Raw genomic sequence first — 12,059 nt, 5'->3', positions numbered from 1 at the left:
TGGCTATCTCCCGTGCCTGGCCTGTACATCAGTTGGACGTTTCCAACGCCTTCTTGCACGGCCACCTCACGAACGGGTATTTTGTGAGCAGTCGACTGGCTTCGTCGACGCCGAGCATCCTGTCCACGTGTGCTTGCTCTCTCGGTCTCTCTATGGCCTAAAGCGGGCACCCCGGGCGTGGTACCAGCGTATGGCCGGCTTCTTGCAACAGCTCGGGTTTCACACCACTCGCTCCGACACTTCCCTCTTCGTCTATCATCAGGGCACTGCCACTGCATATCTGCTGCTCTATGTTGACGACATCATCCTGACGGCATCCTCCCCTGGGCTTCTTCAACAGCTCACGACTCGTCTCCGTGATGAGTTTGCCCTCAAGGATCTGGGAGCGTTGCCCTACTTCCTTGGCATTGAGGTTGTTCGCCATGCCGATGGGTTCTTTCTGCATCAGTAGAAGTACGCTCATGAGCTTCTTGAGCGCGCGGGTATGCTTAACTGCAAGCCCGCCCCCACGCCTGTTGACACTAAGGCGAAGGTCTCTACTTTGGAGGGTTCCCCTGCACCCGACGTCGCGTTCTACCGCTCCATCGTCGTTGCCCTGCAGTACCTCACCCTCACTCGGTCTGACTTGCAGTATGCAGTCCAGCAAGTGTGCCTTCACATGCACTCCCCATGTGACTCCCACTGGACTCTGGTGAAGCGTATTCTTCGGTACATACGCGGCACTATGACCCTGGGACTCACTCTGACGGCTTCCACCTCCATCGACATGGTCGCCTACTCTGACGCCGACTGGGCTGGCTGCCCGAACACTCGTCGCTCTACGTCACGCTACCGTGTCTACCTCGGGCCATCGCCGATTTCGTGGTCGTCCAAGCGACAACCGACGGTCTCTCGCTCGAGTGTTGAGGCGGAGTATCGGGCAGTGGCTAACGCCGTTGCTGGGTGCTCTTGGCTCCGTCAGCTGCTGCAGGAGTTGCTTTGTGTGGTCCCTAAGGCCATGATCGTCTACTACGGCAACGTCTCTGTCGTCTACCTGTCCGCCACCCCCGATCATCATTGCCGCACTTGGGAAGGTTCGTGTTATGCACGTTCCTATCACTCAGCAGTTTGCCGATGTTACGACTAAGGGACTACCGACCCCAGTCTTTGAGGAGTTTCGGTCCAGTCTCTGTGTCTCCGGCGACGCTTCGACTGCGGGGGGGGGGGGGGGGGGGGGGGGGTTGAGCATACGTTGTCCACCGCATGTGTATAGAACTTGGGTCTGTATTTATGCCGTTGTATCTCTCTCTCTCTCTCTCCCCCTCGTATATATGCATCATCCACACGATCAATGAATTATCGATGCATGCAATCTCCTCTTTCCAACTAACAGCAATAACGTTCAACCTTTAAATCATTACAAGACTTGTAGATAATCACAGAGATAACACTTTGAGTATCAATTATAAAGATAGCATACTGCTGTTTCCAAGGCCATGTTTTGCAGTCAAATCCATCAAAGCATCATTTGGAACCATATCAGCGTAAGTCCTTCCTGTTGTTTATAGAATCAGGTGTGCCTGCCATAAAGAAAGAAACAACAGGATACATGTGTGAAAAATAAAGTAATATCGAACTTGGACCAAACCTTTATCGGTTAAAACAATCTTTGCAAGAATGGTCTCAGGCGATTCGTTAGAATACTAAGCGACCTTGAGTTTTCCATAATAAACTTCCCACAATTATCGATGTTGAATTTCACGTTTCAGCATCAAAATTAAAGTATTTTGTGGCAGCTGCCAGTAGTTGCACGCAACACATTGCTTCTTGTGTATCTTAACTGTGGTATGCAAGCAATCGTTCTAATTCCAAATCAATTCAATTTTGATCAGAGAATATATCAATCATGGGCCAAAATAGAACTTCCCAAAGTTTTCCAGAAGTAATTAACTTTAAGCATCATGATTCTCTAACAGCAGGAGTTCAACTTTACAGATTAAAGACTAGAACGAGCACAATGAATTCAGAATCATAGATTTACTATCCCACTATAGTAATGATTGTGAAAGTAAAAATATGGCTACGTGTAAGACTGTTAAAGTCAGGCACTGAGTGCCTTTCATCTAAAAAACTAGTGTTAAACTGAGTAAATTTGCTAACAAATCATGTCAAGCAATAGACAATGAATGCATAATACCTTGCTCGAAACAAGAAAAAATGCAGCAGAGTTGCTGCAGTATAATTCACTTGTGGCGCCTTACAAAGGGGTCGCCGACATGAAAAATGAAACTATTCTTGAATTGTGAACTGTTGTTGACTAATAAATCAGTAAATCGCTAGAGAGGCAACTCAGCGTTGGGATCAGACTGAGCATCGAGGTAGTGCACAAGGAACAGCCGTGCACGGTTAACGGCTGCAAAGTAGAGACAGATGTGCTCCTCGAGGTCGGCGAGCTGGCGTAGCAGGCTAGGATGGTTCTTCCTGAGCTGCCGCACCACCTCTTCGATGGTGTGGTGCTGCCCCCTCCCGCGCTCAAGCCCTAGCCTTACCAAGATCTTGTCACTCTCGACAGTGGCGTGGAGCCTGCCCACCAGCCGTTCAATGGTGTCCACGTCATTGTTGAGCACATAGGCGCCCCTGGCCGCGGCGTCAAGCCGGTCCATGTGTTGCTGCAGGCGTTTCATCCAAGCGGGGGTTGAGCAGCAGGAGCCACGCGACGCTGCGCAGGCAGGAGCCGCGGCCAACAACGCGGTAATGGCGTGGGTGACGATGACGAGGCCAGCGATCGCGGCCCCCGTCGCGCAGCCGATGAGGCAGATGCCAGACCCGCGCGTTGCGCACCGCAACAGCCGGCGCCTCCGTCGGGCCTTGAGGAGGCGGAGGTCGAGATGGGTTTTGAGGCCAGCAAAGCTCCGATGCATGCCCTGGAAGCTGGCCGCGGGGGGCAGGAACGGGTTGGGTATTTTGTCGAACAGGAGGAAGGCGTCGAACGCGCAGTCGCAGTGCGGCACGGCGAGCGGCGTGGCGTGCGGGATCAGCGCGAGGACGTCCGTGATGGGCCCGTACAGCGCCCGCGCGCGGCGCAGCGCCCGGCGGAGGAAGAGGCAGTGCAGCGACGCGTTGTGCGTGCTGCGGAGGTAGTCCGCGGCGAGGCGGGTGAGCTCCGTGTCCGGCGCGTCCCCGAGCGCGCGCTCCACCACCGCGTCCTCCGGACGGAGCACGCCGGCGAGGGTGCCCCTGTCCTCCTCGTCCTCGTCTTGGTCGCCGCCGTCAACCCGTTCGCCGTCCACGATGACGTGGATCTTGCCCCAGATCTCGTTGTAGGAGCTGGTCTGGATGGCGAGCGTGTACTCCTGGCTGAGGTTGATGGTCGCCCCCGACACGGGGCTGCTCCCCCACCCGCCCGCCGCCGCCGCACCACCGCCGGTCCTCCTCCCGCCGCTGCTAGGAGCGGTGCTCGAGCTCGTGCTCGCATTCGCGCTACTGGTGTTAGCGCCCGCGTTGGAGCAGGCAGCCTCGTCGTCTTCCTCCCCCTCGTCCGTGTCCCGGTCCCGGCGCTCCCACGGCCGCATCGCTGATGTGCTGCTGCTCTCGACTCGTCGGTGCGCTGCGCAGGGAGCGCAAGCAACGAGCAGAAACGAGGCAAGCAAGCAAGTTATAAGCGCGTGGGGGCCAGAGGTGGAGGAGTACTCGAGTACTGCCCACTGGTGTGCGTCGTAAGCCAACGGCCAACGCCCAACGGGCACGAACACGTTTGACCGATAGATCCAACGGCCCGCGCCCGTGGTCGTGTGCGGCATCGTGCGGCTCTCAGGCTTGGCCGGTTGCAGGCGTGGGCCGCGTGATAGCCGCGCACTCGCGGTAGTTGAAGCGGAGACGGAACAGCAGTCCCGTATTACGGAACTCTCTCTTGTGTGTGTGTGTGTGTCTGGGTGTGACAGTGCGAGGGAGAACCGGAGAAGACGAGCGCGAGAGATGATAAGGGCGGCGTCTCCGCGGCCTCCGTCCGCCGTGCAGCTACGCAGCTCCGCCGCCTCCTCCTCCTCCTCGGCGTCCCCCTTCAGGGCGAGGGGGTCCGGAAGTAGAGTCGCGGCGACAGGTGGGAGGAGGAGGAGGAACGCTATCTCCTGCTGCGCGTCCGACGACCGGGAGGGGGCCCGCGGCGCGGCGCCTCCGGCTCCGGCTCCCACGGCTCCTTCCGACGGATCGATACAGCTCTATTCCCAGATCGAGAAGTAGGTGGTCGATAATTCCCGTCGTTCCTATCTCTTCACCACGGACTCTCTTCTTAGTCTAGTAACATTTCGCTGCGGCGGCGGCTGGCGTGCAGGGTGATCACGGAGGCGGCGAAGCAGTCCAACCAGGGTTGGAGCTCTACCGGAGATTGGACCGAAATCGAGGTACCTTTCGGTAGGCTCTCACCTCTATTGCGAATTGCGACTGCCTTCTGTCTGTGTTTAGTTGGATTGGGTTGATCCCTGGTGATTGCTTGCAGGGGGCGTGGGTGTTGAGGCCCAAGTCCTCGGAGCCCTCGTTTGTCGTTCATTTCATTGGTGGGATTTTCGTCGGGGCTGCGCCGCAGGTCACGTACCGCTACTTCCTTGAGCGTCTCGCAGACAAGTACGTTCATAAGCATTGTATAATGAATCAAATTTACTTCAGCAAACATATACTTACTCTGTTCAACGCATAAATTACTGAGATGCTTAGTTGTACTCTTGAAGGCAGAGCGACATTTGATTTGTAAATATCAGTATCCTGTAGTTCCAAAAGAAATACGCATTTTCATGTTTGAAATACACCCAGGCGACAATCTCATTAGACATTCAACTCCAGTTACCTGTTGTCATGATGTAATTCTGAACTATACTTCAGTACTAGCGCTTGATATCCTACATCTGCAGACTGCAGTTATTGTCTGCTGTATACTTTCCCTTGGCTTGGTATCCTACTTCTGCAAATGCTGATTTATCAGTTTCAAATTCAGGGGAGCTTTGGTGATCGCTACACCATATGCTAGTGGCTTTGATCATTTCTTCATCGCAGACCAAGTTCAATTTAAGTTTGACAGGTGCTTGAGAAACTTGGTAGAACCTGTAAGTAGTACACTTCAACTATCAACTCAAGGTTTTTTCCACCATTCTAAGCACGTGAAATTTTGTTCAGGTGAATGACCTTCCCACATTTGGTGTTGGGCACTCGTTGGGATCTGTCATCCATCTTCTGATTGGTAAGAGTTTAGCATGGATTGAACTTCAATTAATCTGATGATTGTCTATGAAGTAACACTCATTCAACCGTGAACTCTTATTCCCTTTGTTGTTCAATTAATTGTACATTATGTGGCTTACGCTCCTTCCTGTTCCAGGATCAAGATATGCTGTGCAGCGAAGTGGAAACATACTGATGTCATTCAATAACAAGGTGCGTTAATATGACACATAGTTTTTTCAGTCTACCCGTCCTTCCCTAAGAAATCTCCATAAGTTTAGAGTGTAGGGCCATAGACATTCGACCTGAAATCCTTTTTTCGGCAATAGTTTGAAACTATTCATAAGTTACGCAGATACTCCAGATTTAGTCATTTTACTTGACAACATTGTCCTGCCTATTTTCTACTGGCTAGTCATCCATCAAGAGATGCAAATGCCAAACTTAAGTGAGAACGTGGCATATCAGATGTTTAGTGTGTGATGAGTTACTTGAACATGGCATGCAAATCTTAATGCTACAAACCACTTCACGTCAGATGGCATCTCGTTTTCCTACTTAAAATCAACGAAGGTGGTGCCAAGTGTTTTTGTTCTTCTCAATCTGTCATTCTGTAAAATCCTGCCACTCAAATAAAAAAACTAACTGCCTGTAATATTGCTATTATTCCTTTACAGGAGGCAAGCCTGGCGATTCCATTATTTTCACCTGTAATCGTTCCCATGGCACAGAGTTTTGGCCCAATATTATCCCAGCTGACATCATCTCCAACAATCCGTTTTGGGGTATGACATGTTCCTGTTTTTCAAGTCAATCTTTTCTTGTATGTCTACGGAATTACATACATTGCACTGTTTTATTTCCATGTTTACACTGTCAATTGCCACCTCGTCATCACTGTATTGTTTTGGAGACCCACTGCCTATGTTACTATCGGCATCTCATATGAACAAGCTCCACGGACCTTTTTAAGTAGCTGTTTCTTGATGTAAGCAGCTATTTAAGCAAAATACTTTCTTGTATGTGTATACATGCATGGCTTCAAGTGTGCGTGACTTTCATCCGACACATATACTACCATATATACATAGAGTTTGCATATATTGATTCATCCAGCTTCATCATGGCCGCATACCACTGTATTTTTATCTTTTGAGTAAATTTGACTCTGAACCACATAGTTGCCGCCCTGTAGGAGTTTGAGGGCGTGTTCGGGAGCTCTCCAGCTCCTGGCTCCTCCGACTCCACGTCCAGAGTTGAACCGAACGGTCAAACTCCTGGAGTTTCCTCAGAGAAGCTGACTATTTTCTCAGTACAAAATGTGAGGAGTCGAGGAGCTGGGAAATCGGCGCTCCACCAAAACAGGGAAGCTGGAGTTGTCAAATATTACAGTGTAATGCCACCGCCAAGTGAATTGCAAGATACCGGTTCGCTCTGTTTCCTCCCCTCGTCTCCTCATGACCTCATCCCTTCATGGGCCAGTGGCATAAATGGGCTGCAACACTAATGGGCCAATCACGTAAATTGGCTTTCAGCCAGGTTTAGCGACCAGAAGTAGAAGCTGTTGAGGCGAACGTATGTCTAACTCCAGGATTTTTAACGAGAAGCTGGCTGCTGGTTTTGGGTTGTGGAGTTGTGGAGTTTGAGGTAGTGGAGGGTTACCAAACACGCCCTGAATCAGATATATTTTTTGTGACACATTGAACGAGTGCGAAGGGTAAGGAAGCTAGCCGAGCCTAGGAGGATTCACTTAGGTAGCTGGAACGTAGGGTCTCTAACAGGGAAGCTTCGGGAGCTAGTTGGTGCAGCGGTGAGGAGAGGTGTTGATATCCTTTGCGTCCAGGAAACCAAATGGAGGGGACAGAAGGCGAAGGAGGTGGAGGATAGGCTTCAAGCTGTGGTACACGGGACGGCTGCAAATAGAAATGGCATAGGCATCTTGATCAACAAGAGCCTCAAGTATGGAGTGGTATATGTCAAGAGACGTGGGGACTGGATTATCCTGGTTAAGCTGGTAGTTGGGGACTTGGTTCTCAGTGTTATCAGTGTGTATGCCCTGCAAGTAGGCCACAATGAGAACACCAAGAGGGGGTTCTGGGAAGGCCTGGAAGACAGGTTAGGAGTGTACCGATTGGCGAGAAGCTCTTCATAGGAGGAGACCTCAATGGCCACGTGGGTACATCTAACACAGGTTTTGAAGGGGTGCATGGGGTCTTTGGCTATGGCATCGGGAAACAAGAAGGAGAAGATGTCTTAAGCTTTGCTCTAGCCTACAACATGATTGTAGCTAACACCCTCTTTAGAAAGAGAGAATCGCATCTGGTGACTTTTAGTAGTGGACAACACTCTAGCCAGATTGATTTCATCCTCTCGAGAAGAGAAGATAGGCGTGCGTGCCTAGATTGTAAGGTGATACCTGGAGAGGGTGTTGTACCTCAGCATAAGCTGGTGGTTGCTGACTTTCGCTTTTGGATTCGTGTCCAGTGGGATAAGCATGCCAAAGTCGCTAGAACAAAGTGGTGGAAACTCAAGGGGGAGGTAGCTCAGGCGTTTCAAGGAGAGGGCCATTAAGGAGGGCCCTTGGGAGGACGGAGAGGATGCGGACAATGGGTGAATGAAGATGGCAACTTGCATTCGTAAGGTGGCCTCGGAAGAGTTTGGAGTGTCTAGGGGAAGGAGAAGCGAAGATAAGGATACCTGGTGGTAGAATGATCATGTCCAGAAGGCGATTAAAGAGAAGAAAGATTGTTTCAGACGCCAATACCTGGATAAGAGTGCAGACAACATAGAGAAGTACAAGATGGCGAAGAAGGCCGCAAAGCGAGCTGTCAGTGAAGCAAGGGGTCAGGCGTATGAGGACCTCTACCAACGGTTAAGCACGAAGGAAGGCGAAAGGGACATCTATAAGATGGCCAAGATCCGAGAGAGGAAGACGAGGGATATTGGCCAAGTCAAATGCATCAAGGATGGAGCAGACCAACTCCTGGTGAAAGACGAGGAGATTAAGCATAGATGGCGGGAGTACTTCAACAAGCTGTTCAATGGGGAGAATGAGAGTTCTACCATTGAACTGGACGGCTCCTTTGATGAGACCGGCATGCGTTTTATGCGGCGAATCCAGGAGTCTGAGGTCAAGGAGGCTTTAAAAAGGATGAAAGGAGGCAAGGCGATGGGCCCTGACTGTATCCCCATTGAGGTGTGGAAAGGCCTCGGGGACATAGCGATAGTATGGCTAACCAAGCTTTTCAATCTCATTTTTCGGGCAAACAAGATGCCAGAAGAATGGAGACGGAGTATATTAGTACCAATCTTCAAGAACAAGGGGGATGTTCAGAGTTGTACTAATTACCGTGGAATTAAGCTGATGTGCCATACAATGAAGCTATGGGATTAAGAAGAATGACAAGCGTGACCAAAAATCAGTTTGGTTTCATGCCTGGGAGGTCGACCATTGAAGCCATTTTCTTGGTACGACAACTTATGGAGAGATACAAGGAGCAAAAGAAGGACTTGCGTATGGTGTTCATTGACTTGGAGAAGGCCTATGATAAGATACCATGAATGTTATGTGGTGGGCCTTGGAGAAACACAAAGTCCCAGCAAAGTACATTACCCTCATCAAGGACATGTATGATAATGTTGTGACAAGTGTTCGAACAAGTGATGTCGACACTGATGACTTCCCGATTAAGATAGGACTGCATCAGGGGTCAGCTTTGAGCCCTTATCTTTTTTCCTTGGTGATGGATGAGGTCACAAGGGATATACAAGGAGATATCCCATGGTGTATGCTCTCTGCGGATGATGTGGTGCTAGTTGACGATAGTCGGATGGGGGTAACTAGGAAGTTAAGAGTTATGGAGACAAACCTTGGAATCGAAAGGGTTTAGACTTAGTAGAACTAAAACCGAGTATATGATGTGCGGTTTCAGTACTACTAGGTGTGAGGAGGAGGAGGAGGTTAGCCTTGATGGGCAGGTGGTGCCTCAGAAGGACACCTTTCGATATTTGGGGTCAATGCTGCGGGAGGATGGGGGTATTGATGAAGATGTGAACCATCGAATCAAAGCCGGATTGATGAAGTGGCGCCAAGCTTCTGGCATTCTCTATGACAAGAGAGTGCCACAAAAGCTAAAAGGCAAGTTCTACAGGATGGCGGTTCAACCCGCAATGTTGTATGGCGCTGAGTGTTGGCCGACTAAAAGGCGACATGTTCAACAGTTAGGCGTGGCGGAGATGCGTATGTTGAGATGGATGTTTGGCCACACGAGGAAGGATCGAGTCCGGAATGATGATATACGAGATAGAATTGGGGTAGCACCAATTGAAGAGAAGCTTGTCCAACATCGTCTGAGATGGTTTGGGCATATTCAGCTCAGGCCTACATGTCAGGCCGATGTGGCAGCGACTAAGATGCCACATCACCCAACATGGTTTTATGTATTTCACAAGTTTTAGTACAACAGTCTCCTATATTCTGGACTTATGATGACCTTATATTTGTTTTGAGGAAAGTAAACTTTTCTTCCTTACCGTGAAGGTCATCGTACTAAGGAAGTACAAGAATAGGAATAGCATATGCTAACACAGGAAGTCTAAACAATTAACAAGGAATCAAGAATATTATAATAAGCATGATGATGTATGTATCATTTGAGCTATTTTCTTAAATATTTTTATTAGTGCCACACTCCCAAATACGGAACACATGCTGCTTTTTCACATTAAGAATAGTTGGGTAGATATCATGTCATTCCCTCTTTCTAAACGTGTGAGCTAAACTGATCATAATTCTTACACAACAGGCTGAAGCGGCTATTAAGCAAATTGAGAATCTAGGCCCTCCTGTTGTTAAACAACTTCTTCCCTTAATTCAACAACTTCCTCCACTGTATATGGACTTGGTAAAGGGCCGAGAAGACTTCATCCCAAAACCAGAGGAGACATGCCGGCTGGTATGTTCAAACTCTTCTGTTATAGCATTTGAACTGTTTGCATTAAATTTAGGTTAGGTAGTGAAAAGTATATAGTAAGTCCCTTCTAACATGATGCTTTTTATTAACTTTATACTTCATAGAAATACGTAAATTACATCACGTAGAGATGAAATTTGCTAACATTATTTCGTAATGTCTCGGGTGTTGTATGACACTGGAGGCATCCTTATCAGTAGCTGTCGATTTGCAATTGTGAACTATCTGACAAAACATTAAATTTATTATCTTAGCAGTAAGCAGAAGAAGTTTTGTTTACAACAATGTACAATGTAGGCCACATATATAGTGTCCAGAAACTTTTACAAGGAATCAACAATTCTCCAAAATGATGGTCCTAATTTTAGCATTTGTCTAATATACAATATCCAGAAGTTTGAGTTGGACATTTTGTTAAGTCTGAAACTTCGAATTTTACTTTTAGTAAACTACATGATATGTTGTACGTACTACGTAGATGTTTGAACTCGTCATTTTACAACTGCTATCTACTTGCTGATTCACCACTATTTTGGACAGATAAAATCCTACTACGGAATATCTCGAAATCTCCTAGTAAAGTTCGAAGATGATCAAATTGATGAAACCTCTATCATTGCACAAGTGCTAAGCTCTGAATCTGCCATTAGCTCACTGCTTGATATGTCGATTCGCTCACTTCCTGGGGATCATGGCCTTCCATTGCAACAGGTGCTTTTTTTCTCTGTCGGGATTCACACAAGTACTGTTTTGGACTCCTCGACAAAGCCATATAGTGCTAGAAATATTAATAGTTCTGCTGAAGACTAGAAGTCGATGTATGAGTTGTTGCTCTTGTTTCAGCAAAGTAATTGTGTGTTGTTGATTCAGGTACTTCCTGACGTTCCACCAGGAATGGCTGATGCAGTAAGCCGTGGAGGTGAACTCCTGGCAAATCTCACAACAGGCACACCATGGGAGGCTGTTGCTAAGGAGGTAGGTACCACTTTTGGCACTGACTCTGACGTTCTGCGAGCACAGGCCCCTGAGGATGTCAATGCACTTGTGGATGTAATTGTTTCATGGATAGCTTCAAATTCTGGCCCAAAACTACTTCGTTCATGATCACCAACAATGCTTGGGGATGTAAATAACACTGTAGAACCGCAGGGTTTACTGACTACTGACGAATTATGAGTAATTGAAATTTTGGGTCCCATGTCAGGGCTATATTCTAATTGCTGAGATTCGTACTATCCAGGGAAATCAAGTATGAGGGGTATGCAGGAGTATTATAAGAACATTGAAGATAAATTAAAAGAACTTCGAGGGTCATATACATTATGCTTGCGCTGAGCCACTAATTGTTACGAATTATCTTGTTGCCTTGTTGTTGTTTTCTTTCTTTTTTGTAGCAATTGCATGTGCACAAAATGCATGCTTCTGTGCCGAGATATACTGCCTGACGTGTGTATTATCTGTGGTTATCATTCTCAGCTTGTGTGGTGTGTTTTGTTTCGAAAATGCATTAAGCTCTGTTGTGCTAACGACGGCTAGCAAGAATGCCGACTGGAGCACTGCGCCTCATGCAGAGGAAGGCTACACAGCTCAATGTACCTCTGGGAGCGCTGGCGAACAAGTCACCTTACCACAGTGGCGAAGGCAAGAATTCTTTCCTGACTCATCAGATCTTATTTTTGGCCTGCAGTAATGATGGTAAAGGTTGTAGGTTTATACTAAGATCCTTGAGTTAGAACATTTATCCTCGTTGCGTGTGAGCTCTTAATTTGAAAATGAATATGGTCCTAGATTTTGTCGCCCGGGGTAAGATTTAAACTGTGCAATACTGGGAAGACATTTGTTGCAAGATCACCGTCAAACTAGACTGAATAAACCTGTTTTGTTTGTTTTATGCCA

The 12,059-nt window shown here is 48.2% G+C and overlaps 2 protein-coding genes across 3 annotated transcripts; one reads left to right on the top strand and one right to left on the bottom strand.

The window, feature by feature from the left end:
• Positions 1-2,096: 2,096 nt before the first annotated feature.
• Positions 2,097-3,779, bottom strand: LOC109744449 (UPF0496 protein At3g19330). Its single transcript, XM_020303569.4, has one exon. The coding sequence runs from the start codon at positions 3,777-3,779 to the stop codon at positions 2,316-2,318; it is 1,464 nt and encodes a 487-aa protein (XP_020159158.2). The 3' UTR covers positions 2,097-2,315.
• A 72-nt stretch (positions 3,780-3,851) lies between these two features.
• On the top strand, positions 3,852-12,059 carry LOC109744448 (uncharacterized). Of its 2 annotated transcripts, XM_073508608.1 has the most exons (11): positions 3,852-4,214; positions 4,310-4,379; positions 4,475-4,599; positions 4,967-5,075; positions 5,146-5,209; positions 5,348-5,403; positions 5,868-5,975; positions 9,996-10,145; positions 10,704-10,874; positions 11,034-11,138; positions 11,640-12,059. In XM_073508608.1, the coding sequence occupies exons 1-11, from the start codon at positions 3,955-3,957 to the stop codon at positions 11,697-11,699; spliced, it is 1,278 nt and encodes a 425-aa protein (XP_073364709.1). In that variant the 5' UTR covers positions 3,852-3,954; the 3' UTR covers positions 11,700-12,059. The 2 variants fall into 2 exon arrangements, with proteins under 2 accessions (XP_073364709.1, XP_020159157.1); XM_020303568.4 differs by lacking the exon at positions 11,640-12,059 and having other exon boundaries at positions 11,034-11,380.

This window comes from Aegilops tauschii, chromosome 2, assembly GCF_002575655.3.
Source record: "Aegilops tauschii subsp. strangulata cultivar AL8/78 chromosome 2, Aet v6.0, whole genome shotgun sequence".
NCBI classification, from domain to species: Eukaryota; Viridiplantae; Streptophyta; class Magnoliopsida; order Poales; family Poaceae; genus Aegilops; species Aegilops tauschii.
This window is presented reverse-complemented; position numbering and strand designations above follow the sequence as displayed.

What these genes read in the sequence shown, in the direction of transcription:
- LOC109744448 (XM_020303568.4), top strand. Translation starts at nt 3,955, where the DNA reads ATGATAAGGGCGGCGTCTCCGCGGCCTCCGTCCGCCGTGCAGCTACGC. An exon ending in CTCTATTCCCAGATCGAGAA is followed by an intron (nt 4,215 to 4,309) that starts GTAGGTGGTCGA and finishes GCTGGCGTGCAG; the next exon opens with GGTGATCACGGAGGCGGCGA. An exon ending in TGATGTCATTCAATAACAAG is followed by an intron (nt 5,404 to 5,867) that starts GTGCGTTAATAT and finishes ATTCCTTTACAG; the next exon opens with GAGGCAAGCCTGGCGATTCC.
- LOC109744449 (XM_020303569.4), bottom strand. Translation starts at nt 3,779, where the DNA reads ATGCCGCACACGACCACGGGCGCGGGCCGTTGGATCTATCGGTCAAAC.